Below are 24,962 nucleotides of genomic sequence, written 5' to 3'. Positions count from 1 at the left end.
GGCCCTGATCGGCTCTGCCAACTCCCGCTTCCCATTGGTGGAGGAAAAGACCTTTCCCCAAGGGGTGTGGACTCGGGTCGCTCAGCAGAATCTCAGGGTCATCTCCAGCTAGGTCCTCCTTTCCTGTTCTCCTAGGACCCTGGGTTAAGAGACCATTTTCTTTCTCCTCATTGGCAACAACAAAAACTACAGCCCCAGTGCTGGTTCTGGGCCCATGAACCTGTTCTGGCTTAGGGCAGGGAGTAATGTGGAATCGAACCAGCGTGTTTGAGACCTATGGGGCTGTGTCTCCTGTGGCTGGACAGACATGGGCCTGGGCTCCTCACATCTGATTTAAGATCACCCCTTTCTGGCTGGCCCTGGGGGCTTTTGTCCCCCAAGCAGTCCCCTCCCATTGCTCAGCTCAACCTCTTTGATTCCCCCAGCCTAAGAAATGCTTTAAGTCCTGAAGATATCTTCCTTTTCAAACTCTTGGCATTGCCACTGGGAGCTGGAGAGGTGATCCATTCAGGGAATGAGAGACAGGCACCAGGAAAGGGGGGTGGGCTGGAGACAATTCACATCCATCCATCCATCCATCCATCCATCCATCCATCCATCCATCCTTCTGTCCATTTTTCCATCCGTTCAACCAACATGTATCTGCATTCATGATGAGCCAGGCAAAATGCCCCCCTCAAAGGAATGCCCACAGCACTGATGTTATTAGCCTGTTCCTGGCAGTGCCCTTTCATCTTCCCAGGAAATAGGGATTGCTGGTGAAGCAAATGTGAGCGTTGGTTAAGTTGTCCTCCTCTCTACCTGGGAGCCACACCCAAACGAGTAGCCTCACCCCCACCCAAGGAAAGCAAGGTGTTGATAAATGTTTTTTGAGCACAACCTCAAAGGCCCCAGTACATGTGGCCATGAGCCACCCTGAGCTCCCCAGCTGGGCCCCTTTCTCTACACTTCTGCCCCTCTGGGGAGTCCCGGAGGCTCTATCACAGGCTTTGCCACCATGCCCTCTGGCTGTGATGCCAAAGTGCAGGGCAGGTAGGCATCGTGGATGACCTGTCGGACAGTGGCCCGGAAAGTCTTGCTGACAAAGCAGTAGAGGCCAAAGTTGACTGCCGTGTTGAGCATGGCCATCATGTTGGCCACATCCAAGGCCAGGTGGACCCTCCAGTCCCGGTGGACAGGGGCCACATACATGTGGTAGAGCATGACAAAGACCCGGGGTGCCCACAGGAGGGTGAACAGTGTGGTGATGCCCAAGAGGATGGCTGTGCTCTTGCCCACCCGGGGCTGCAGCCCACTCTGGCCCCTCCTCCGTAGACGGTGGATGATGGCCGAGTTGGTGACCAGGAACACACCACAAGGGATGAAATAGACAGTGAGACAGTGAGCCCACTTGAGGACCTCGTCCAGAGTGCTGGGTGAGTCGGCGTCTCTCCACACGTCCAGCCACCAGTAGAAGGGGATGCCGGTCAACAGGGCAGCACTCAGGACAGCAGCAATGGCCCGGCAGGTCCGGCCTGGGGACGAGGCGGCCCGATGGTGCAGGGGGTGGCACAGGGCAGTGTAGCGGTCAACTGTGAGCAGGATGGCGATCCAGACTGAGGCGTGGTTGGCAGCAAACTCCAGGATATTGGCCATGCGCACCACAACCTGGGGCACCTGGCGGGCCAGCAAGGCTCCCTGCAGGAGGAAGCCCGCGAACACGATGACTACCTGGATGATGATATCCGAGGCCGTGAGTGCCAGAAGGTAGTAGTAGGAGGGCTTCCTGGTCCTGGTGGCAAGGCGGCCCAGGGCCACTGCGGTCAGGAGGCTGACTGGTGGCAGCCAAGGTCAGGGAGGGGAGAGGCAGAGGCATCAGAAGAGAGTTCAGACTCTGCTTTCCAAGGTGTCGCCATCGCCCCTCCCCATCTGCGTGTGCAGAGGCTGTGCTGGCTTCTGTTTTTTCTCCTTCCAGATCCTTCTGAAACCCCACTTTGCCCAGAAGGCAACCCAGGCCACCTCTGCCCTGTCCATCCACTGCAAGCCACTGGCTGTACCCCAGTTATACACAGGTAAGTGTACATGGCAGGGTGTCCTCAGAAGCCACCTGTCCTGGCTGGGCGTGCTGGCTCACGCCTGTAATCCCAGCACTTTGGGAGGCCAAGGTGAGCAGATCACCTGAGGTCAGGAGTTCCAGACCAGCCTGACCAACATGGAGAAACCCCATCTCTATTAAAAATTAGCCAGGCATGGTGGTGCATGCCTATGATCCCAGCTACTTGGGAGGCTGAGGCAGGAGAATCACTTGAACCTGGGAAGCGGAGGCTGCAGTGAGCTGAGATCACACCACTGCACTCCAGCCTGGGTGACAGAGCGAGACTCCATCTCAAATAAATAAATAAATAAATAAATAAATAAATAAATAAATAAATAAAAGAGAAGCCACCTGTCCTATGGCATTATCCTTCAAGTCCTTTTTAGGTTTTCTGTATCCTCCAGAGTGGAGGCGTCCCTGGACACAGACATGGGTTTAGCTATCAGACTTGGAGAAAGCCCCAGGGCCGAGACAACCACCCATTCTTCCCATATCCGTGCACCTACCTCTGCCCCCAGCTCTGCTCTCTGAAGGCATGGGCAGCACAGGGAGCTTGGTACTGAGCTCAGCCAGTTCCTATGTGAATTTTGCTATCCTAAGAGGGTGCTCACTGCTGGGGAAAACTTGGGTTTAGCCGTGAGCACCCCCAATCCTAGCCCCTTACTTTTACTCCCCAGTGACCCAGAACACCCTGACAATGGCAAGGAAAGACCAGGGGTCTATGATCCAGGGCCTCAGGGGTCAACACAGAGGACTGGCACCCATTGAAGAAGGATCCCCATTTCTGGCCAAGCCCAAGTCCCCAGACCCCAGCTCTCCACTCACCAGGCAGCCCCAGGCCCAGCAGGACACTGTAGTAGATGACAGGGATGACGCCAGCTACACACGGGGACCTCTCTGGGATCTCTGGCCAGTGGCTTTCAAACTCCTGGCTCAGCCCGCTGCCGTTGGGTGTGGGCAGCAGGGTCACTCGTGGCTGGCCAGCTAGAAGGGGAGGGCGGGCAGAGTCAGAGCCTCTGGTCTATTTCTAACCTGGCTGGGCAGCAGCCCCGCCCTGACCTGGGGTCTTTCTAGTCACCCTGCTCTGTGCAGACCCTCTAGTCAGACCCAGCTGAGTGCACTGTCTGTTGCTGTGAGAATTCTTGCCAAGACCACCCTCACCCCCACCCCACCTCACCCCACTCCCTCAGTGGCCCGGCTCCCTCACTGATGTGAAGTCCATGGCAGCACGGTCTGCTGCCATAGAGACCACTGCTCCCCATGGGTCCTCACCCTGCCTAGCAGGGGCTCTGAAACAGGATCACGGGGGCACTTGTGGAGATGCAGGCTCCTGGGCCTCCTCTGGGCGGGCTGGGCCAGAGGGTCTGAAGCGGGGTCACAGCAGCTGTGCTTGTCATCAGCATCTGGGCAATTCTGACCCAGGTGACACCGGCCACACACAGGAACCTCTCTGGGAGGCCCACAGTGGAGGCCCCAGGGCTGCACAGCTCCACTCAACAGCTGTCCCCCTCTAAGGAGAGGCTGTTGCTAGGACCCCCTCTTTTCTAAGCTAAAGAGACCCTCTTCAGAGGTGAGCACCACTAAAGCTGGAATGGCCCAGGTCCACAGATGGGGAAACTGAGTCCACAGGGGTAAGGTGGCTGGTCTAGGATGAGCACCTTCCACTCTGGCCCCTGTTCCCCTGAAACCACACTGCACGTCTCTTTCAGGTAGAACTCCAGTTTTTCGTTTCCTGCTGCAGCCCGGGGGCTCACTGCTCACTCACTCTCAGCTTCGGCCCCTACTCCACCCTCTAGGTCCCTAACCTGCCTCCTGTTCCCTTCTGCCTTCCCACCTGATTGCCCCCAGCACACCGTACTTCAAGATGCCTTACCTGTCTCTCGTCCCTCAAGTCCCATGCTCTGAGGCCCTGAGTCCTGGGTCACCTGTGGCTTTTCCTGAGGGTCCCCGCAGCTCTCTGTCAGCATCGCCAGCTGCACCTCTCACCCCTTGGCTCTCCAAGTGGTTATTTGCCCCAGGATCCTTCCCGAGACACTGAGCCTATTAGTGCAGGGGGGTGGGGCGGGGGAAGGAGGAGGAAGGAATCGGTGGGCGGAGGCACCGGGGAAAGAGCGAGGGTAGATGCTGGTGGAGCAAACCAGGGTCCTCTAAGGCGTGCAGGCAGGAGAAGGGGTCGGGCTGGGCAGGGGCTTCAGCTTCAGGAGAGACGAGCTGAGGGTGGCGTGAGGTTCACAGGTCTGTCTACGCCTGGGGGAGCAGGAAGTGAGGAGAAGAGGCAGGATGGCAGGATGGGGGTTCTGGGGGGCTGCCTCCTGCCCCGGGGCACTCTGTGAGCTGGCCTGGGCTCAGCTGGGGTCACATCCTGAGGCTGAGGACTTTGGGGACAGGCAGAAGGACTCGGGGTGCTGACTCTGAGCATCCAGACTGGGAGGGAAGAGAGAAGAGCACCTCTGCGAGGAGTTGGGGGAGTCGTGCCAGGTAGGAGGGTTGAGGCTGCCACAGACAGGGCTATGATCCCAAGAGGCCCAGGGGACCAGGTGTACAGGGTCAGTCCTGCAGTGACCATGGTGGGGGAGGTGGAGGCTGCCCCCAGGGGCAGGATGGCAGGCAGTCGTGCACAGGGTGGGGCATGCCCTGGGAGCAGCCAGACCAGGCTGCCTGCAGCCGGTGCTGGGAAACCACAGTCCTGCAAGCTGTTGTTTTCCTGGCCCTAGTGAAATGGATCATCCCTCAAGAATATCAATCCCTGGCAAATAAACACCAGCCGGTGCCGGTGAACACTCAGAGGCCAGAATCTGCAGCTCTGGCTCCCCTGCCCTAGAGGAAGAGTGACTGGAGCAGCCCACAAGCAGGCACCCGGTACATACACACCCCATAGATGGCCTTGGGAGGAGAGCTCAGGTCCCCCTGGAATCACCTCCCACGGCCTGTCCTCTGGGAATGCAGCAGAAAATATGGCAGGAAATATAGGGAGCTTCCCAGCTCTGGGAGTTAGATCTCACATCGGAGCCTGGAATCCCCCGCCCCAACACTCCCTCAGATACTCACAGCAGAGGCTCTGCTACCCCCTGGTGGCCACATCCTGATCCTGCAAGCCTGAAAGTCGCATGGTTTGGCCAGGCACCCTGGGCGGCGCAGTGAGACTGGAGAGGGAGCTGCCTGCTCAGGAAAGGTCCTCTGGTGGAGTGCTGGGACCCCAGCCCCAGAAAGTGCAAGGAGCACAGATGACGCCCCAGACCACCACCTCCTTGCAGCGGGAGGCTAGGGGTGAGAGAAGGCAGGACCTCTCTTCAAGGAGCTGCCATGGGTGAGGGGCAAGGAGGGTCCCTACCCTGTCCCTACACCTTGTTTTTTAAATTTTATTTTATGTATAGATATATAGAGAGTTTGGGGTCTCGCTGTGTTGCCGAGGCTGGTCTGGAACTCCAGGCTTCAAGTGGTCCTTCTGCCTTGGCCTCTCAAAGAGCTGGGATTACAGGTGTGAGTCACCATGCCAAGCCCACTTTGTTTTTTTGAGGGATGTACACTTGATTGGAAACTTTAAATATTCTTCAGACAGAACACAATGGTTTCAACCAAGGCTGTCACAAAACGAGAGCTCCCTGGATTCAGAGAGAGGAGAGGGAGAGATGGAGGAGGGGGACTAAGTTTGCTAAAATTATGCCCCATGCATGTCCTTCCAGCAACTTAGAATCCCACCCCATAGAAGGTCTGTTCTGGGAGACGGCTGGGTTCACCTGGCAGAAACTGCTGGAGTCCTTGGATGGTCTTTTTTTTTTTTTTTTTTTTTGAGACAGAGTCTCGCTCTGTTGCCCAGGCTGGAGTGCAGTGGCGTGATCTCGGCTCACTGCAAGCTCCACCTCCCAGGTTCACACCATTCTCCTGCCTCAGCCTCCGAGTAGCTGGGACTACAGGCGCCCGCCACCATGCCCAGCTAATTTTTTGTATTTTCAGTACAGATGGGGTTTCACTGTGTTAGCCAGGATGGTCTCGATCTCCTGACCTCGTGATCTGCCAGCCTCGGCCTCCCAAAATGCCGGGATTACAGGCGTGAGTCACCACGCCCAGCCCCTTGGATGGTCTTATTCGGAGGTCCCAGTTTCCCCATGTGACCTGTGGAGACCTCAGCCACCTGGAATGGCTGAGCCAAGAATGCTGGCTTTTCTGTGCATGGGACACTATTGATTTGTTTTCCTCAGTATATGCTTCCGTACCCAGGACAGCAGTGATGTCCTGCAGGGAAGTGGGGTCCCACTGGATCTTGTGCATCCACGGGCAACATCATAGTACTCATTGCTGACAATGCTGGGATCCATGGTTCAAGAGGTGGAGCCTGGAGATGTCCGGTTCAGTGCCAGCAGCAGACAGGACAGGGCAGCCAAGTCATCAGCCAGCACACAGCCTGTACAGATATCAGAGGCCCCTTCTTGGTGGTGGCGATTCTTTCCTACATGGTGTGGTGTCAGTGGCCAGGGTAGGCTGCTAGCCCACGGTGGAAGGGATTCTATCCACCAAGGCAGACAGCTCTGAGTCAGCCTGGGCAAGGTGAAAGATGTTATGAAGACCCAGCCATACACTTTAACTTTTTTTTCTTTTTTTTTTTGAGACGGAGTCTCGCTCTGTCACCCAGGCTGGAGTGCAATGGCGTGATCTTGGCTCACTGCAACCTCTGCCTCCTGGGTTCCAGCGATTCTCCCGCCTCAGCCTCCCAAGTAGCTGGGATTACAGGTGCCCGCCATTATGCCCGGCTAATTTTTTGTATTTTTAGTAGAGATGGGGTTTCACCATGTTAGCCAGGCTGGTCTCGAGCTCCTGACCTCAGGAGATATGCCCACCTGGGCCTCCCAAAGCGCTGGGATCACAGGCATGAGCCACCACGCCCGGCCACACCTTGACATTTTTGGTCTCTGAAGTCTTCAGCTCTGATCAGTCCAGCCAGAGCTACCAGGCATGAGCACAAGGGTCTCTCTCTTTCTCTCTCTTTTTTCCTTCTGCCTCCCCACACCTCAAGACAGGGTCTCACTCTGTCACCCAGGCTGTGGTACAGTGGTGTGATCATAGCTCACTGCAGTCTCGAACTCCTAGGCTCAAGCGATCCTCCTTTCTCAGCCTCCTGAGTAGCTGGGATTATAGGCATGCGCCACCACACCCAGCTAATTTTTGTATTTTTTGTAGAGACAGTGTTTCACCATGTTGCCCAGGCTGGTCTCGAGCTCCTGGGCTCATGCAATCCACCTGCTTCGGCCTCCCAAAGTGCTGGGATTACAGATGTGAGCCACTGCACCTGGCCAAGGATTCCTTCTTATTTAAGGTTTTTTGTTTGTTTATTTGTTTGAGACAGAGTCTCGCTCTGTTGCCCAGGCTAGAGTGCAGGGGTGCAATCTCAGCTCACTGCAACCTCTGCTTCCAGTGTTCAAACGATTTTCCTGCCTCAGCCTCCCAAGTAGCTGGGATTACAGTCACCAGCCACCACACCCGGCTGATAATTTGTATTTTTAGTAGAGACAGGGTTTCACCATGTTGCCCAGGCTGGGCTTGAACTCCTGACCTCAAGTGATCCGCCTGCCTCAGCCTCCCAAAGTGCTGGGATTAAAGATGTGAGCCACCGTGCCTGGCCTCATATTTATCTTTATGTGCTCCCCTGAGTACACGGGTCCTAGAACTTAAACCCATGATTTCCTGTCCCCAATCCAAGCGGCCCAGTGACTCAGGGAACCCTAAGTCAGGACAGGAAGCACTACAGATGCAAAGGAGGATGCCAGGTAGGGCCAGGCTGCATCTGGAGCCCACCCCTCTGAGGTGTTATCACAGCCCAGTGTCTGATCACCCCCTTTGCAGATTCAGAAACTCTTCATCTGATCCCAAGCTTGCAAGAGTTTTCCATTGCTTTTATAATACTAGAGATTCCTTGTCCAAAGGGATCACTTATCACAACGGGAAAAACTTCCCCCAAAAGACAGCATGGGCCAGGCGCGGTGGCTCATGACTATAATCCCAGCACTTCGGGAGGCCGAGGCGGGTAGATCATGAGGTCAGGAGATCGAGATCATACTGGTCAACATGATGAAACCCTGTCTCTACTAAAAATACAACAATTAGCTGGGCGTGGTAGTGGGTACCTGTAGTCCCAGCTACTCGGGAGGCAAAGGCAGGAGAATCGCTTGAACCCTGGAGGCAGAGGTTGCAGTGAGCCGAGACTGCACCACTGTATTCCAGCCTGGCGACAGAGCGAGACTCCATCTCAAAAAAAAAAAAAAAAAAAAAGACAATATGGGGTTGTGCAAAGAAAAATCAAGTAGCCAGGTGCAGTGGTTCACACTGTGGTCCCAGCTACTTGGAAGGCTGAGGCTGGAGGATTGCTTCAGCCCAGGAATTTGAGGCTGTGGTGAGCTATGAAAGTGCCATCACACTCCAGCCTGGGTGAAAGAGTGAGACCCCATCTCTAACAACAACAACAAAATCAGAAAAAAGAAAAGTCAAGCAGAACTCAGAACTCGAAAAATAAATCCTGCCTCTGAGGTTCCTGGTCATAAGACCTCAGACACATGGCTTGGGCTATAAACACTCCCGTCTGGGGCGGGAAGTAACACTCCTCTCTGGGATGGTGCTGGCTTGTGAACTCATCAGACTTGCCTTCAAGGAATTATGGAGCTCCCAGATCCACAGAGCCAATATATGTGTGTGTATATATATATGTGTGTGTGTGTATGTGTATATATATGTGTGTATACATGTGTGTGTATGTGTATATATATGTGTGTATGTGTGTGTATATATATGCATGTGTGTATGTGTGTATATGTGTGTGTATATATATGTGTGCATATGTATGTGTATATACGTATATACATGTGTGTATATATGTGTATGTGTATATATGTGTGTATATATATGTGTATACGTGTGTATGTGTGTGTATGTGTATATATATGTGTGTATGTGTGTGTGTATATGTGTATGTGTATATATGTGTATATGTGTGTGTATATATGTGTGTATGTGTATATATGTATATATGTGTGTATGTGTATATATATATGTGTGTGTATATGTGTGTATATATATAAATATGTGTATATACATGTGTATATATATCTATATACATATATGTATATACATATATATGCAGTGCTGCAGATCCTTCCTCTCAAAGACTTGGCCAAGCACTGTGGCCCATGCCTGAAATCCCAGCACTTTGGGAGGCCAAGGCAGGAGGATCACCTGAGGCCAGGAGTTCGAGACCAGTCTGGCCAACATGGTGAAACCTTGTCTCTACTAAAAATAAAAAAATTAGCTGGGCATAGTAGTGCACACCCATAATCCCAGCTACACAGGAGGCTGAGGCAGGAGAATTGCTTGAACCCAAAAGGTGGCAGTTGCAGTGAGTTGAGATGGCGCCACTGCACTCCAGCCTGGGTGACAGGGTGAGGCTCCATCTCAAAAGAAAAATAAAAAAGAATGCTCAGGGCAAACACCTGGCTTCCTCTCTCCCGCCCCAGGACACTCTCCCATACATAAACATGCAACTACACACACCACACACACATATCCACAAATATGCATGCACACACAACACACACACACATATATAAATATGCACATGCAAACACACTGCATACACACGTGTGCATATGCATAACACACACAGCACACACAACACGCACACACACAAATATGGACATGCACACACACTGCATACACGTGTGCATATGCATAACACACACACACACACACAGACACTCCAGCAGTGCTCAGTTAAGAAAATGAGAACAGAGCATGCCTCTATGTGGAAAGCTAGTTTCTAAATCATTCGATTTAGGGCCAGGGATAAGGGAGGTTAGAAATAATGGGAGGTGGGGCCTGCCAGAGATGGGGAGTCAGAGGTGACTCTCCCGGGTCTTCTTGATGATCCAGGGCCTCCCAGCTTCCTTCACACTTGAAATGCCACCAATGTAACTCTAGTAGGTAGAGCTTGTCTTGGGGTGTGTGTATCAATTGTCTGGGAGTACTTAGAAGATACAGACAGCCAGACCCTGCCCCTGAAAATTCCGGTTCCAAGGTGGAGCATGGGAGATTCTAATGCAGGTGGCTACCCTTCAAGAATGACTGATACAAAATTAGCTGGGCATGGTGGCACTGCCTGTGTCCCAGCTACTTGGGAGGCTGAGGCAGGAGGATCGCTTGGGCCTAGGAGTTTGAGGCTGCAGTGAGCTATGATTGCGTCACTGCACTCCAGCCTTGGTGACTGAGAGATTCTGCCTCTAGAAAAGCAAAACAAAACAAAGAATGACTGATGCAGAGGCTGAAGGAGGCTGGAGTTGAGAGGCACAAATATCAAACGACAGTTTTCTGAGTAGCGGGTTCTCTTATCATCAATAACATTCCTATTGAAAGCACTGTGCTTGGAAGCTGGGATGCCCTCAGGGACAAGGGCTGCCCTGCTGCATGGAGACTCGGACTTGCTGGGTTGAGCCAGGGCATGGTACAGCCCATGGGAAGGGCAGGCGGGCAGCCAGTGGGCAAGGGATAGTGGATTTGGACGAGGGGAGCCAGGCATGAAAGTCAGGGCAGCCGGAGGGGTTTCCGCTGGGCTGGAGATCTCCAACTCTGCCAACCCGGACGAGGCAGGTGCCAGACCCAGTTCTTGCTCTCTCTGTGGCTCCAGAGAGGGGGTGGAGCTGTTGGGTCTCTGTGCCAGCCAGAGGCAGAAATCAATGCATCGAGCTGGCCCCTGGGATCCAGAGAGCCAGGGAGAGGAAGATTCAATTCATCCCCAACCCAGAACCCTGCCTCCGAGTCAGATCCCTTGGGAGCCACCCACTTCAGTTAGCCAAGCTCAAAAGAGTCCCTCCCACGAAGAGCTGGGGCAGACCCTGCTGGCTCCCTGCAAAGGTGAGGACTCACAGCATGCCACCACACACACACACACACACACACACACACACACACACACACACACACACACACGCTTCCGCTGAGCTCCAGACTTCACCTTCCTCTCTCTGTTGCCTTTGTTTTTAGAAGAGCACTCCTCTGCACTAACCCAACTGAGACTGCAACCCAGCTCCCTGCCTCAGTCTCCCGACAGTGGGAGTGAGACACCAGGCCTGCAGCATGCCTCCTCGGAACTCTGGAAAAGGAAAAATTACAGTTGGAAAGAAGACAGAAGCTGGTAAAAGAAGCCTTCCAAGGAGGTGAACTCAGAGACCTGAGGCCACTTGGAGAAGGAGAATTCAAGCCAGGAAACAGCAGGGCAGACAGTACCCAGCCTTGGGCTGGCTGGAGCGCAGAGCTGGAAGGTGGCCAGCTCCGCTCTGGGCAGGGGTCGCCCATGCAGTGGTACACGGGGCAGGGGGCATCTGCTCTATGCCCAGCCCTGCCACCTGGCTCAGCTTGCCCCTGGGGGAGGTGACAGTCACAGTCCCTTCAGAACTTTCCTGCCAGCCCATCACCCTCCCCACAGCACTCCGGGAACCTTCTCCATGATACCAGTTATCCATGGGCCCCTATTCGAGAGATGCCTGAGCTTTTCTCTGAGGAGCTGACCCACCCCAAATGGGAGTGGGGGAGGGGTGGGAGCCTCAGCCGCCTCTCCTCTCCTCTTCCAGGCCCTTCCTTTGCAGCCGGCTCACCATGGCGCTCCAGCCACGACGTTGCCAAGTGCGCTCCGTGCCAGGGCTGAGGCCTGGGGTTGGGGGAGGCCAATGGCTGCCAGTGGTCCTGGAGCCCCTCGCCTATTCTCCAGAGAGCCTGAAACTTTCCAGGGAGAGGCACGGCTAGCCCTGCTGGGTGGTAAGGAGATTGGGGGAGGAGGGTTCCGGATCTGTTCCCCTTGGGGGCCCACAGGCAGCACAATAGCCCCCGGGGCTGCCGCTCTCTGGCTTAAGTGGTTGCCTGGGCAACAGCTGGGGCCAGTTTCCACCAATCCATGGAGGAGGCTGAGTGGGGGAGGGAGGCCAGGCAGGAAGGGGGGTGCCGTCCCCTTGTGCTGGATCCTATATAAGGAAGAGGGATGTGAGCAGAGTGGTCTGGGCTTCACCGTCCCTCCAGTGGACTTGGGGGCTGAGCACAAAGATGCCTAGGAGAGGCTACTCCAAGCCTGGGTCCTGGGGCAGCTTCTGGGCCATGCTGACCTTGGTGGGCCTGGTCACACGTGCAGGTGAGTGGGCAGTGAACCAGGTGCGGGGCAGGGTGGAGCAGCAGGACATCCCAGCCCTGGCTGCACGTAGCCGGCCGGGAGGGGGCGGTGTCCAGCTGCTGGGGAGAGCACGGGGTGGACTGGACAGCTCCACGGACTCATCTCTCTGAAGGAAGGAGGGGCCAGGTGGGCAGGCGGGCAGGGGTCTTAAGGACAAGAGGACCCTCCATTGCCCATTGTCCTGGGCAGAGGCTGAATGGGGACGCCATCAGCATTCAGGTCCTTCAAAGTGACAGCTGGGGGAGGCAGGGCTGGGAAATGCACTACCCGCTTCTCTCTCACCCTCCCTTTCTCCCTTGGCCTCCCTCTCTCATGCACAGATGCTCTGCTCCTGTGTGAGCCTTCTCTCCTGTGTGCACCACGGGCCTGCATGTGCTGTGCGTGCGCGCGCATGTGGCCGGGGCCCATCTGCTGCTATCAGGCCCCTGCCCGCCTCCCTCAGCAAGGCTCCCCTTGCTGTTCTCGGCTTGGGAGAGCTGCTGACAGTTTCTGTAACTGAGTGCACATCCCCATCTGACTGTCATTCTCATCCCTGGAGCATGAGAAAAGGGCCGGCCTAGCCGGCCTCGATGCTCAGTTACCCAGAAGTTCTGTTCCAGCACCAGCTGGCCCTTCGCACTTTCTCCTGTCCCCTGCTGGCCACCCACAGAAAGTGGGCTTCTGTCTCAGCGATCAGGACCCAAGAGGGAAGAGCTGGGCCTGGAAAACAGCTTCCCTTCCACACCTGCAGCCTCGTCGCACACCCTCTCTCCTGCCACTGCTCTGGCCTCCCTAACACTCTCTCTGCTCCCAGTACCCCAGGCCCATTCCCTTCAAGGGCCTTTGCAGGGCTGGATCGCGCCTTGGCACTGGTTCCCTGGCTGGCTCCTTACAAACTGGAGTGCTTATTTGTGTGCGTCTTACCTGTCTGATATGTCTGTTTGTGCTTTTATGAGCGTAAGAACTTGGCTTGCTTTGTCCACTGCCATATCCCAAGCTCTTAGGAGAATGTTTAGCATATAGTAAGTGCTCAGTAAATATTTGTTAGTGAGGGCACCACTTCTGACTACTGCTCCAAGGGGTTAGATGGACAATTCTTTAGGAGGTGAGAAGGGTGGGACCACGAGTTTCCTCAACCCTTGCCTGGGAGCTGGCATCATGGAGGTGAGTTCTGGGCATGTTGTCCCAAACTTGAGCACGACCTCTCCCTGCCTGAATGTGCCCACGTCCAAGAGCATCCTCTTGGGGTTTGCACTGGCATGACCTTCCCACCCAGGATGTGTTTGTGTGTCACAGATGCATCCATGCGCCTCGTGGGCACAAACAGGTGTGCACACACAGTCTGCCTAGGCCCATCTTGCTCTCTGCTCACACCCATGCATATGTCTCCAACTGGTCGCTCTCCACCCCCGACTGAGGTCCTGGGCCCGGACGCCCTCTCAGGCTGTGCTGTGCTCCTTCCTGCTGCAGCCCAGAGAGCCGATGTTGGTGGGGAGGCAGCTGGCACCTCCATCAACCACTCCCAGGCGGTGCTCCAGCGCTTGCAGGAGCTGCTGCGACAGGGCAACGCCAGTGACGTGGTTCTGCGGGTGCAGGCTGTGGGCACCGACGAGGTCCGGGTCTTCCACGCCCACCGCCTGCTGCTGGGACTGCACAGCGAGCTGTTCCGGGAGCTGCTGAGTAACCAGAGCGAGGCGGTGCTGCAGGAGCCACGGGACTGCGCCGCGGTCTTCGACAAGTTCATCAGGTGGGACGGGGAAGACGAGGGGGAGGCTTCATCCCTTCCTCAGTCCCTGGCTCCTCCACCTACAGGGTCAGGGAAGCCCAGGCCCTTAGAGGTTGTTATGTCCGTTTCCCCAGACATCACTGGGATGACAGTGACCCCTGCATCCCTTCTTCCACTGTACAGCTCCCTGTCTTTGCCTGTGTCATCTGCACAGTTTGATGTCACTTTCAGTTCCTGGTAACCCCCTCAGAGCTGTTTCCAAACCTGGCCATGGGACAGCTTTTAAAAACTACAGTTTTGGGGCTGGGCATGGTGGCTCATGCCTGTAATCCCAGCAATCTGGGAGGCCGAAGCAGGCAGATCACCTGAGGTCAGGAGTTCGAGACCAGCCTGCCCAACATGGTGAAACCCCGTCTCTACTAAAAATATAGAAAATTAGCTGGGTGTGGTGGCGTGCAACTGTAATCCCAGCTATTCGGGAGGCTAAGGCAGGAGAATCGCTTGAACCTGGGAGGTGGAGTTTGGGTTTGCAGTGAGCTGAGATTGTGCCACTAGACTCCAGCCTGGGCAACAGAGCAGGATTGTCTCAAAAAAAACAACCAACGAACCAACCAAACAAACAAAAAAACCACAGTTTCATGGGTCCCAACCTGGATCATCAGTTTCAGGTCTAGGGTTAGGGCCAGCAATCATTTTTTATTTTATTTTATTTATTTACTTTTTATTTTCCTAAATATTCCATTATAGAGGAATATTTTTTATTTTAAAGCATCTCTGTGGTTTTGGTGTTTGGCCAGGTTTGGAACCACAGGGCTAGGGAGTTGAAAAAGTTAGACGGCTCTCTCCTGCCTCCTGCCATGGTGCTGCACAGGGAGTGCCATTCACACTAGTGTCTAAGAAAGTAACTCTGTTCTAACGGCTCAGATGAGATGTCTGCAGAATTCCATACATTGCTTCCAAGTTCCAGGCAACAGGAAGGGGGATAAGACAGAAGGGCAAAAAGGGTCTTCCTGTTATCCTGAATCAGTTGCATTTAACCAGCCTTCCTGCAAATCCCAAACTGTGCCCATTGACCAGCAGTTAGTCACATGGCCATGCCCACTATCAGGGAGCCTGGGAAATGTGGTCTTTTATTCCCAGAGGCAATCACGCAGGGGAAAAGGGAGAAATGGATGTTGGGGAAGATGGCTGGCAGTGGCTGCCGCACTCCTATGGGGCAAGGGCGGTGCCGTGTGCCAGTGGGGACTGGCAGGGAGGGTGAGCAGCGGGACAGCAGCAGATGAAGTGAGAGGGAGAGATACTCAGCACAAGTGATCATCAACAGCAGGAGAAGAAAAACAAAAGGCGAGGTTGCAAAAAAGAAATGGGGGCTCACACCTGCATTCCCAGCACTTTGGGAGGCCAAGGTGGGAGGACTGCTCAAGTCCGGGAGTTTGAGACCAACCTGGGCAACACGGAAAGACCCCATCTCAAAACAAAACAAAACAAAACAAAGCTGGAGTGTAGTGGCATGATCGTAGCTCACGGCAGCCTTGAACTCCTGGGCTGAAGCTATGTTCCTGACTCAGACTCCCAAGCAGCTGACACTACAAGTGTGCACCACCAAGCATGACTAATGTTTTAACTTTTTTTTTTTTTTGGTAGAGATAGGGTCTCGCTATGTTGCCCAAGCTGGTCCTGAACTCCTGGCCTCAAGCAGTCCTCCCATCTTGGCCTTCCAAAGTGCTGAGATTCCAGGTGTGAGCCACTGGCACCCACCTGGCCTGGAGCAAGATTCTTTATTCTTCTCTGGTTGTCACAATAACCCTGAGGGGTGTGTGCCACTCCCCCTTTCCCAGATGATTGATTAACCTAAGGTTCATTGAAATTAAGTGACTTGCCCAGACTCATGGCAAGGAGGAGGCAGGCCATGGATCCCAACCAGACTGTAAACCCCAACGGCAGGAGCCACGTCTGTTTTGTTCCGGCCTAGAGCTGCAGGCCTAGTACAGGCACAGTCAAGGCACGCAATTTCTACATCACCACGGAAACGGAAAGAAGAGCCTGTGAAGTAAGAATGGCCTGGAAGGGTCCTTGAAAGGAAAACATGGGAAGCCTCAGGGTGGGGCTTCCACTGTATTTGCACCTGAACCGTGAAGCTCCAACTCCAGGCCGGGTCCCCTGTGGACTCAGAAAAATCTATGCTGGGAGGTGGGTACTGCCCTGACCCCACCCCACCTCTTGGTCTCTCCCGCAGGTACCTGTACTGCGGGGAGCTGACTGTGCTGCTGACCCAGGCCATCCCCCTGCACAGGTTGGCCACCAAGTACGGCGTGGCCTCCCTGCAGCGCGGCGTGGCCGACTACATGCGCGCGCACCTGGCGGGAGGCGCGGGCCCGGCGGTGGGCTGGTACCACTACGCGGTGGGCACCGGGGACGAGGCCCTGCGTGAGAGCTGCCTGCAGTTCCTTGCCTGGAACCTGTCGGCCGTGGTGGCCAGCGCCGAATGGGGCGCCGTGAGCCCCGAGCTGCTGTGGCAGCTCCTGCAACGCTCGGACCTGGTGCTGCAGGACGAACTGGAGCTGTTCCAAGCGCTGGAGGCCTGGCTGGGTCGCGCGCGGCCGCCCCCTGCCGTGGCCGAGCGGGCGCTGCGCGCCATCCGCTACCCCATGATCCCACCGGCACAACTGTTCCAACTGCAGGCGCGCTCGGCTGCCCTGGCGCGCCACGGCCCCGCGGTGGCCGACCTCCTGCTGCAGGCCTACCAGTTCCACGCCGCGTCGCCGCTGCACTACGCCAAGTTCTTCGACGTCAACGGCAGCGCCTTCCTGCCCCGCAACTACCTCGCGCCAGCCTGGGGCGCCCCGTGGGTCATCAACAACCCGGCCCGCGACGACCGCAGCACCAGCTTCCAGACGCAGCTGGGCCCGAGTGGCCACGACGCGGGCCGCCGGGTCACCTGGAACGTGCTCTTCTCGCCGCGCTGGCTGCCCGTCAGTCTGCGGCCCGTTTACGCGGACGCCGCGGGCACAGCGCTGCCCGCCGCGCGCCCCGAGGACGGCCGACCGCGGCTGGTGGTGACGCCGGCCAGCAGCGGCGGCGACGCGGCGGGCGTGAGCTTCCAGAAGACCGTGCTGGTGGGGGCGCGCCAGCAGGGCCGCCTGTTGGTCCGCCACGCCTACAGCTTCCACCAGAGCAGCGAGGAGGCCGGCGACTTCCTGGCGCACGCCGACCTGCAGCGGCGCAACTCAGAGTACCTGGTGGAGAACGCCCTGCACCTGCACCTCATCGTCAAGCCCGTATACCACACCCTTATCCGGACCCCCAAGTAGCCTCGGGGTCGGGGAGTAAAGGCCTGGCCTAGGTGCTCCTTGTGGGTCTGGGAAGGGCAAGGCGAGTGTGGAGGTGGCAACAAGCCTGGTACCCTGGATGGCCAGGTGCCGGCCACCCTAGGGCTGGGGTGGAGTCCAGGTGAGGCGTGGTAGACAAGATGTCTGGTTTCAAGAGCTGATTTCACAGCTGACTTGAAGGAACATTCTTGGTCCTGAATAAACCGATGCTCAGAGTGGTAAGGGGATGATTGAACCACTCAGTTTCCGGGTAAAAACAACCTGGGGAGGATCCCACAAGCCAGGGGGTTTAGGGGTTTCACTCCCCTTTGTTGAGCTTTCCCCCCACCCAGACACAGAACTAGGCTAGGTAAAAGCACCCACGTGGTCACAGCAACCCACCTGCCTGGGAGACAGGAAGTACCCCAGTCCCCTTGCAGGGGAGTCAGGGAGCACCCCATTCCCCTTGCTGGGGAGTCAGGGAACGCCCCATTCCCCTTGCGAGGGAGTCAGGGAATGCCCCATTCCCCTTGCAGGAGTTTCCTCACTTTGAGGCTGAGGGGCTTAGCTGGGCAGTTTCTGAGCCCTGACCTTGAGGCGCAACCGCCTCATCTGGGTTGTGAGACTTTCTGGCATCTGGGCCGCTCCAAGTCCCTGATCTCTCCTGGGAGGGTGCCTGGGCAGGTGTGAAGACCAGTGGGATAGGGACATAATGGATCTTGCCAGCCCTACCCTGGGGAGAGGCCTCAGGATCTACAACAAAACCCCTCTCCCGCAGGTATTTGTAGGTTGGTGTTATACAGTGAGCCAGGGGTAGATGGGGACCGGGGGGAGGGGGAGTTGGTGGAATCTTAGTCATGGCCACCCCACATTCCAGACAAGGTAAAATTTCCAACACAACCATCAAGACCCAAATGAGATTTTATTGTTAAAAAGGAAAGGGGAGAAAAGGCCACTGCCAAGTAACAAAACCAGATTCCCTCCCTCACCCACATCCCCAATTGTAATAAGTGAAGTGCCTGTCGGTGCCTCCCCAACCATCCAGGATGCCCATGCCCCACACGTGGGCCAGGAGCCCCATCTCACTGCCAGCTGCTCTCCTCCATTTCCAAGGCCAAGGCTGGCCTCATGGCTGTGCAGGGTTTTGGCAACAGCATTCTGTCCAGGGCTGGGAGGCCAGGGAGCCCAGCCATCCCGGCCATGTCCCCTGGCCTCACCTCTTTTCCCCGGTGGCACTGAAAGCATGGGAGGGTTGGGCAGACACCCCAGTTCCTGGGTCTCAGGAGCCCCGGCCTGCTGAGATCCTGAGCTCCTACTTCCTGGTCATCTCCACTGCCCAGCCTCCACCTCCCATGCCCTGTTAGGCCCCATTCAGTCTTGGGGGGCAAGAGAGCCAGTTCCAGGCAGGGCCCCTCAGTTATGCCAGGAGCATCCATCTTTGCCATGGGTGCTTGTACCGTGGGGCAGGCGGGGCCCATGGGTAGCCCGTCGAGAACCACCAGCTGGGTTGGGGGGAACAGCCAGGGGTGAGGAGTCCCCGGGGCCTGCAACAGGGAAAGGGGCAGGATCAGCGGTTTCGGAATGCCTCCCCAACTCCTCTCCCATCACCCTGTGGCCTTGAACTCTCTATGGGCACAATGCCAAGATGCCAGTCTCATGAATATTCTGCTAGAACCATGCTTCCAGCAAGGGGCAGCCAGAGGCGCAGGAAATGCAATGTGTCTTCTCTGCTGCCCGGCCTGGGGGAGACCTCCCTTCCCCATCCCCTCCTTGCCCATACTGACCCGTGTTCTGGCTTGGAGGGAGTCTGACTTTGGCCAAAGGTAGTGTGACCTTTCCCAGATGCCGGATACCAGGGGCTGGGTGCCTGCACACTGGCATCCTGTGGTCTGAGATGCGCTCCGCCTGATGGGACCCCAGGAGGTGTGTCTTGGGGTGGGAGAGCTGTGATGGTTGAACAGTGGGGTGAGGATGAGAGCGGCACAGGGATCTGCTACCAGGATCTGTCCCAGCTACTATACCAGGCTGGGGACAGAGACTTTGTGGAGGGTGGTGTCTCCAGGTGTGGGGTAGGCTAGAGGTGCCCTGGAGCCTTTGGAGAAATCCAGCCCTCAGGCCCCCAGCTGCTATGGGAGTGCCTAGACACCCCACCCTGCGCCTTGCCTCACCCCTTGCCCGGCGACCTCGAAGGATCGGGACCTCCGCTTCCTTCTCTTTGCCTCCAGCGACTCCTCCCTTTTCTTGCCCAGGTTTTTCTTCTGGCCACGCAGCCAGGGCCCAGGACCGTCCCCATGATGCCCGACTGCCCGAGACGGGGCCTCGCCCGTGCTGCTGGACAGGTTGTCCTCACTGGCAGCATGCTGCAGCATGGGGCTGGGTGGCCGCTTGCAGGCCAGCGGGCCTGGTGACCGCGCATCGTCGCCCTCGCTCAGCGAGTGCAGGGACAGGCTGCTGTGCTCTGTCGCAGGTGCCAGCAGGTGTCGCCTCTCGGTGCCCAGGGCCTGCGAGCGCCGCCGGGCGGCCTTCACCGAGATGCACTTGGTGCCAGTCATGATCTCCTTCCTCTCTGCAGCGGGACACAGGGAACCCCCAACCCGAGATCAAGGCCACCTCTTAACAGCCTCCTCTGACATGGCAGAAGTAGGTAGGAGCCAGACTGCCTGGGTTTCAACCCCAGCACTTTCCAGGGGTTTGCTATGCAAGAAACTTGGGCCCATTTCTGAGCCTCACTTTCATCTGCAAATGGGGGATGGCAAAACTAATGCCATCGGGTTATTTCCAGGATTAATTGAGAAAATGGGCTCAACCTACATTTTCCAGGGGGTAGACATTGAATTGATATTTGCTATTAGAGTGATGACTGAGTGGAGGCGGCGGCGGCGGGGTGGGGGTCACCATCCTCCATGCCACATGTCTCTTTTCTAATTTCCAGTTTTGCCCCGGTCTCTCTAAAAAAGAGACCTTTTTGCCTCAAGGTCTCTCCTTGATGTAGAGAGGACCCTTAAGTGTCCTTGACTGACTAATCCTCAGGGGCAATGTTGCCTCTTCAGAATGTGTAGGACCCAATGCATGCTTGCACTTGGCAGTGAAGAGGGCAGGAAAGGGCTTTGGACTGGGTGATCTGAACAGTTTAGACAAGGCCAGGCGAGGTGGCCAGGGCAGCAGAGGGCACACATACCTTTGTGGGACAAGGGGATCTCCAACAGGATCTCACTGCTGTCGGGGGAAGAGCTGATCCAGCTGCCCAGGCTGTCCTGAGCCAGGGCCTATGAGGTGGAGTGTTAGGAGGAGGAAACCCTTAAACACAGCAGGGACCCCATGCCCCACTCAGCAGAGATAGCGGGGCCTCAGGCTGGTGCCGTTTGGGAAAGGCTCCATCCCAACTGCTGCTGTCCACCCCCGTGTCCCGCACCCACTGCAGCGGAGCTCATGGGGCCATCAGGTACTGAGAGCTCACCTCCTGCATCACCAGGCTGCCGAGCTGGATGGGAGGTGGGGTGGGCACAGAGGAGCTTTTGGCCTGCCAGGCCCCAGTACCAGCCTTGAACACGTGGTGGCCTTCACTGAAGTTGGCAGAGGAAGATGAGTGGCTGTAGACCAGGCTGTCTCACCGAGGTCCCACCCCCACCCCCGGGGAGAAGCTGTCAGTGTGAAAGGAGAGAGAACCCAGGAGTCCTGGCTCCAGACCTGGGCCACCTGCTCCCTCTCATTGCTGCTCCATGTTCACCATTTAGCCTTAGTCTGGGTTGGCCTCTCTGGGACAGGGCACAGGGTGGGGGCTGGGGCAGGTGGCCCCCCTTCTCACCTCTCTGTGCTGAGGGGAGGGAGAGCACTGTTCTGCAGGCGCTGGGCATCAGAGCTAAGTGTCTTCACACTCTCCGGGTCAGAATCTGGGGTCAGCGAGGTTCCTGCTGGAGTAATTTTGGGCAAGGAGCTGTCCTGGGGAGGAGGGAGCCAGGATGGACAGTTAGAAGATTTGGTCCTGGACCAAATCAGCACAGAGTCACAAAGGCTCACAGGGTGACAAGGGTTGTAAGATGGCCTGGGAGCCCCAGAAGGGCAGTGGGCTGGTGTTTGGGTCCTCGGGGATAAGTTGTGGTCTGCTAGGCATCCCCAGTGGCACTGCCTGATGCTTGGTCTCCTGCAAGGGCACCTGGGGCCATTTGTGATATCTCAGATGGCCAGCCCTGACCCTCAGACCCTGGGTGGGAACAAGCGATGCCCAGGAGTGCTCAGGGATGAGGGTCTTACTCAGGCTCGACAAGGCTTTGGGTAGGGTAAGAAGGAAAGGGAGTCAATTCCCTGGGGTGCCAGCCAGCCTGGTCCTGTCCCCTCCAGCTGCCTGCAGGCATTGCCTTGGTCATCAGCCCCTCCCTGGGCACATGTGCCCATGTTCAGGCCACCCAGGCGCCCACCCACCTGCAGGGCCCTGGAGGCCACTTGGTCCATGATGGTGGCCCGCTCCAGGCTGCCCTCCTCCAGTTCCCGCAGGTACACTTCGTAGAGCTCTTCCAGGCGCTGCGGCACAGCCAGGTTGTAGTCTGCCGGGGAAGGGGCAGGGCTCAGCGAGTGCCAGCGGGCCCCCCGCGGGTGGCTCAGATGCGCGGGGGCGTGGGCCCTACCGTCGATGATCTGCCGCTGGCCCTGGATAATCTCGTCGCAGAGACTGCGGTGCTGCTCCAGGCGGCGCACGGCCTCGTGGCGGTGGCGGAGCGCACCGTCGCGGAGCAGCGCGTGCGACTGCATCTCGGTGTTCTCCACCTCGAGCTCGTGCACGCGGCACAGCAGGCTGAGCACCTCGCGCTGCTCTTCGGAGCCGATGCGCCGGGGCAGCGTCTCCTCCAGGCGTCGGCCCCGCACGCGCAGCTCCCGGCAGCGCTGCTCCAGCGCCAGCTGCAGGAGGCGCAGGTCAGCATCTGGCAGCGGGGAGAGGGGTCCGATCCGCCTGCCCAGCCCGTCCTCGCCCCTCCAGCGCCTGGACTCCAGGCATCTGTCTGGAGCTCCAGGCTGAGGCCAACTCTGAAAGCTAAATCTTGGGCTTTACAATCAGGGACTGCTCCAAGGTGGCCCCTCAGTGTCCACTTTCTTGCCATCCTGACCTCAACCCGCCCCTGGAACCAGCTTGGGGGATAGCTACTTAACCGCAGCCCATGTGACCCCCTCAGGGCTCATGACACCCTAAAGCCCCCCGGTCTGGGTATGCCCCAGAACAGAAGGCAAAGATCTGTTATTGGGAAAACCCTAATTATTATTATTTTTTTTCTTTTTGAGACAGGGTCTTGCTCTGTCACCCAGGCTGGAGTGCAGTGGCGCTATCCCAGCTCCCTGCAACCTCTGCCTCCCAGGTTCAAGTGATTCTTATTCCTCTGCCATCCGAGTAGCTGGGATTACAGGCATGAGCCACCACACCAGGCTTTTTTTTTTTTTTTTTTTTTTTTTTTGTATTTTTAGTAGAGACGGGATTTCCCCATGTTGGCCAGGCTAGTCTCGAACTCCTGGCCTCTCAAGTGATCTGCCTACCTCAGCCTCCCAAAGTGCTGGGATTACAGGTGTGAGCCATGGCGCCCGGCCTGGAAAACCCTCATTATAACATTAGTTACCATTTTTTGAGTCCTTGGTATGTGCCAGGCATTTATGTAATCTTCCCAGCAACCCCATGAAGGCTGCACCATGGAATGCTCCCATTTTACAGGTGGGGAATGTGACACACAGAGAAGTTAAAGAACTTAGCAAAGTCACACAGGATTTGTGGCCTGAGTTCCCAGGTCTCATGGCTACCCCCACCCCAGCCCCTCCGCCTTGCCTCTCAAACCTGCTCACCCTGTCCCCTAAACCCGCTCTCCCTGCCCCCCAAACCCTGGACACCTTCTGCTTGCACAGCTGCTTCTGCTCGCCCACCAGGGCTGCGATGCTCTCCCGGGCTGCAACCACCTCGGGTGGCTCCAGGATGTCCGGCTGGTCATCGCCTGTGTCTGAGTCCTTCTCACTGTCGTCCTTAGCGTAGCACTCCTTCCGCTGTTCCTCCCGCCATTTGAGGGCCCTGCGGGACTTCTCATGCTTCCAGCTGCCACAGCCCCACCCAGAGAGACAGGGCATTCAGGCCATAGGGGCAGAGCACAGTGCACAGCCACAGCTTATGCTCCTGTGTCCCAGGCACAGGGGTGGGGCCTGGAGGGTCCCGGGCCGGGGGCTTACCCGGCGATGGTGAGCAGGTGTCGGGAGGTGTCAATCTGGACCTCCATGGCACGGTTCTCCAGTTCCAGCAGGCGCCTCCGCACATCCATCTGCTCCTGGAAGGCGCTGACGAGCTGCTCCCGAAGCTGTCCCATGCCAGCCTGCTCACCCTGCCCGCTGTGCAGCTGGACCTCAGCTGCCGGTGAGGGTGGTTAAGGTAGAGGAGGAGGCAAGTTCAGCTAGGAAAGCCTGGGCCCACCTGGGGCCCTCCCCTCCCTTTCTTCCCAACTCAGTGCTCCCACTTCCTGTCCAACTATTTCCTCCAGGAAGACCCCCTAGATTACTACCTCCTCCCACATCCCACTCCCACATTGAATCTTCAAGCTGTTGCCCAAAAGCGATTTCCAGCTCCTTGGTATGAACTGGGCTCCTGCTAACCTTTACAGCACCTCTGTGCCAACAATAAAAAGGGGTGCCCTTAGAAACTTTACTGTCTGTGGCCAGGTGCAGTGGCTCACACCTGTAATCCCAGCGCTTTGGGAGGAGGCCCAGGCGGGCAGATCACCTGAGGTCGGGAGTTTGAGACCAGCCTGGCCAATATGGCGAAACCCTGTCTCTACTAAAAATACAAAAATTACCCAGGCGTGGTGGCGGGCACCTGTAATCTGAGCTACTTGGGGGGCTGAGGTAGGAGAATCGCTTGAACCCGGGATTCAGAGGTTGCAGTGAGCCTACAGCATGCCACTGCACTCCAGCCTAGGCAACAGAGCGAGACTCCGTCTCAAAAAAAAAAAAAAAAACAACACACACACACACACACACACACACAAAACTTCACTGTCTGCCCCTCTCTTTATATTAGTAATTATTTTTTAAAAAAGAAGCCTTACTGTCTGTTGGAAAACCATCACAGCAAATATGCAGGTCTATAAGGAAACAGAGCCCATTCCGGTGGTGCAGGCATGACCTCGCAGTCCTACGCCAGAGGCCTTGGTGTGTGCCCTGCACAACTAACTCATTGCTCACATGCCTCTCCCTTGTGGGATCCCACCTACTCTTCCAAGGGGGGTTGTAAAATGGGGTTGTGATCTCTGGCAACTGTCTGAAGCAGAGATCACAACCCCATTTAACAGTCGAATGCTAGGAGGCTCAGAGCTGGTGAGTGCCTAGCCCAACCACCCAGCCAGAAAGAGCCCGATTCTGGATTTGAACACAACATGGCCTGATCCCAGAGCAACGTGAGGCCGCCTGGAGGGGGCTGCCACTCACATAGACCCACAGGCGCACCTTGGATGTGGCGGATGTCACCCCGATCCTGCCGGCCCCGGGCCTGTCCCCGCCCAGTCTGCTCATCAATCTTGCACTTGAGTCGCTGGATCTCGCCCCGCAGGTCAGCGATGATGCTGGTGTACTGGGCGATGTGGTAGGAGACGTTCAGCAGGTTCTGCTTCACCTGCAGGGAACATGTAGGGAGCGGAGGGGATGCAGTCACCCCGGGTGCCA

General features: G+C 56.6%; 3 protein-coding genes across 8 annotated transcripts in view; 1 reads left to right on the top strand and 2 right to left on the bottom strand.

Annotated features, from left to right (window-relative positions):
- Nucleotides 1–862: 862 nt before the first annotated feature.
- LOC105469117 (G protein-coupled receptor 142) lies at nucleotides 863–4,915 on the bottom strand. Its single transcript, XM_024788905.2, has 3 exons — nucleotides 3,948–4,915; nucleotides 2,900–3,058; nucleotides 863–1,814 (listed from the first exon to the last, which is right to left on the bottom strand). The coding sequence occupies exons 1-3, from the start codon at nucleotides 4,039–4,041 to the stop codon at nucleotides 943–945; spliced, it is 1,125 nt and encodes a 374-aa protein (XP_024644673.2). The 5' UTR covers nucleotides 4,042–4,915; the 3' UTR covers nucleotides 863–942.
- Nucleotides 1,655–18,026, top strand: LOC105469118 (BTB domain containing 17). 4 transcript variants are annotated; one of them, XM_071083538.1, is made up of 5 exons: nucleotides 1,655–2,051; nucleotides 11,096–11,246; nucleotides 11,683–11,866; nucleotides 13,722–13,998; nucleotides 16,214–18,026. In XM_071083538.1, the coding sequence occupies exons 3-5, from the start codon at nucleotides 11,779–11,781 to the stop codon at nucleotides 17,286–17,288; spliced, it is 1,440 nt and encodes a 479-aa protein (XP_070939639.1). In that variant the 5' UTR covers nucleotides 1,655–2,051; nucleotides 11,096–11,246; nucleotides 11,683–11,778; the 3' UTR covers nucleotides 17,289–18,026. The 4 variants fall into 4 exon arrangements, with proteins under 4 accessions (XP_070939639.1, XP_070939640.1, XP_024644672.2 ...); XM_071083539.1 differs by lacking the exon at nucleotides 1,655–2,051 and adding an exon at nucleotides 10,723–10,966; XM_024788904.2 differs by lacking the exons at nucleotides 1,655–2,051; nucleotides 11,096–11,246 and having other exon boundaries at nucleotides 11,532–11,866.
- A 162-nt stretch (nucleotides 18,027–18,188) lies between these two features.
- Nucleotides 18,189–24,962, bottom strand: part of LOC105469116 (kinesin family member 19) — a 30,174-nt gene continuing 23,400 nt past the window's right edge. For 2 of the 3 annotated variants that reach the window (XM_071083536.1, XM_071083537.1), the window contains exons 9-19: nucleotides 24,747–24,912; nucleotides 23,481–23,655; nucleotides 23,151–23,349; nucleotides 21,908–22,178; nucleotides 21,705–21,826; nucleotides 21,091–21,224; nucleotides 20,743–20,848; nucleotides 20,464–20,551; nucleotides 19,454–19,851; nucleotides 19,070–19,229; nucleotides 18,201–18,829 (exon numbers count right to left, since the gene is read on the bottom strand). In XM_071083536.1, the coding sequence (XP_070939637.1) occupies nucleotides 18,699–18,829; nucleotides 19,070–19,229; nucleotides 19,454–19,851; nucleotides 20,464–20,551; nucleotides 20,743–20,848; nucleotides 21,091–21,224; nucleotides 21,705–21,826; nucleotides 21,908–22,178; nucleotides 23,151–23,349; nucleotides 23,481–23,655; nucleotides 24,747–24,912 (1,950 nt within the window). In that variant the 3' untranslated portion in view covers nucleotides 18,201–18,698. Of the gene's footprint in view, nucleotides 18,830–19,069; nucleotides 19,230–19,453; nucleotides 19,852–20,463; nucleotides 20,552–20,742; nucleotides 20,849–21,090; nucleotides 21,225–21,704; nucleotides 21,827–21,907; nucleotides 22,179–23,150; nucleotides 23,350–23,480; nucleotides 23,656–24,746; nucleotides 24,913–24,962 lie in introns of all 3 variants that reach the window. The other variant, XM_011719713.2, reaches the window with a different exon arrangement.

Source organism: Macaca nemestrina, chromosome 17, assembly GCF_043159975.1.
Source record: "Macaca nemestrina isolate mMacNem1 chromosome 17, mMacNem.hap1, whole genome shotgun sequence".
Lineage (NCBI taxonomy): Eukaryota > Metazoa > Chordata > Mammalia > Primates > Cercopithecidae > Macaca > Macaca nemestrina.
Note: the sequence above shows the minus strand (reverse complement) of the source record. Positions and strands in the feature narration are given on the sequence as shown.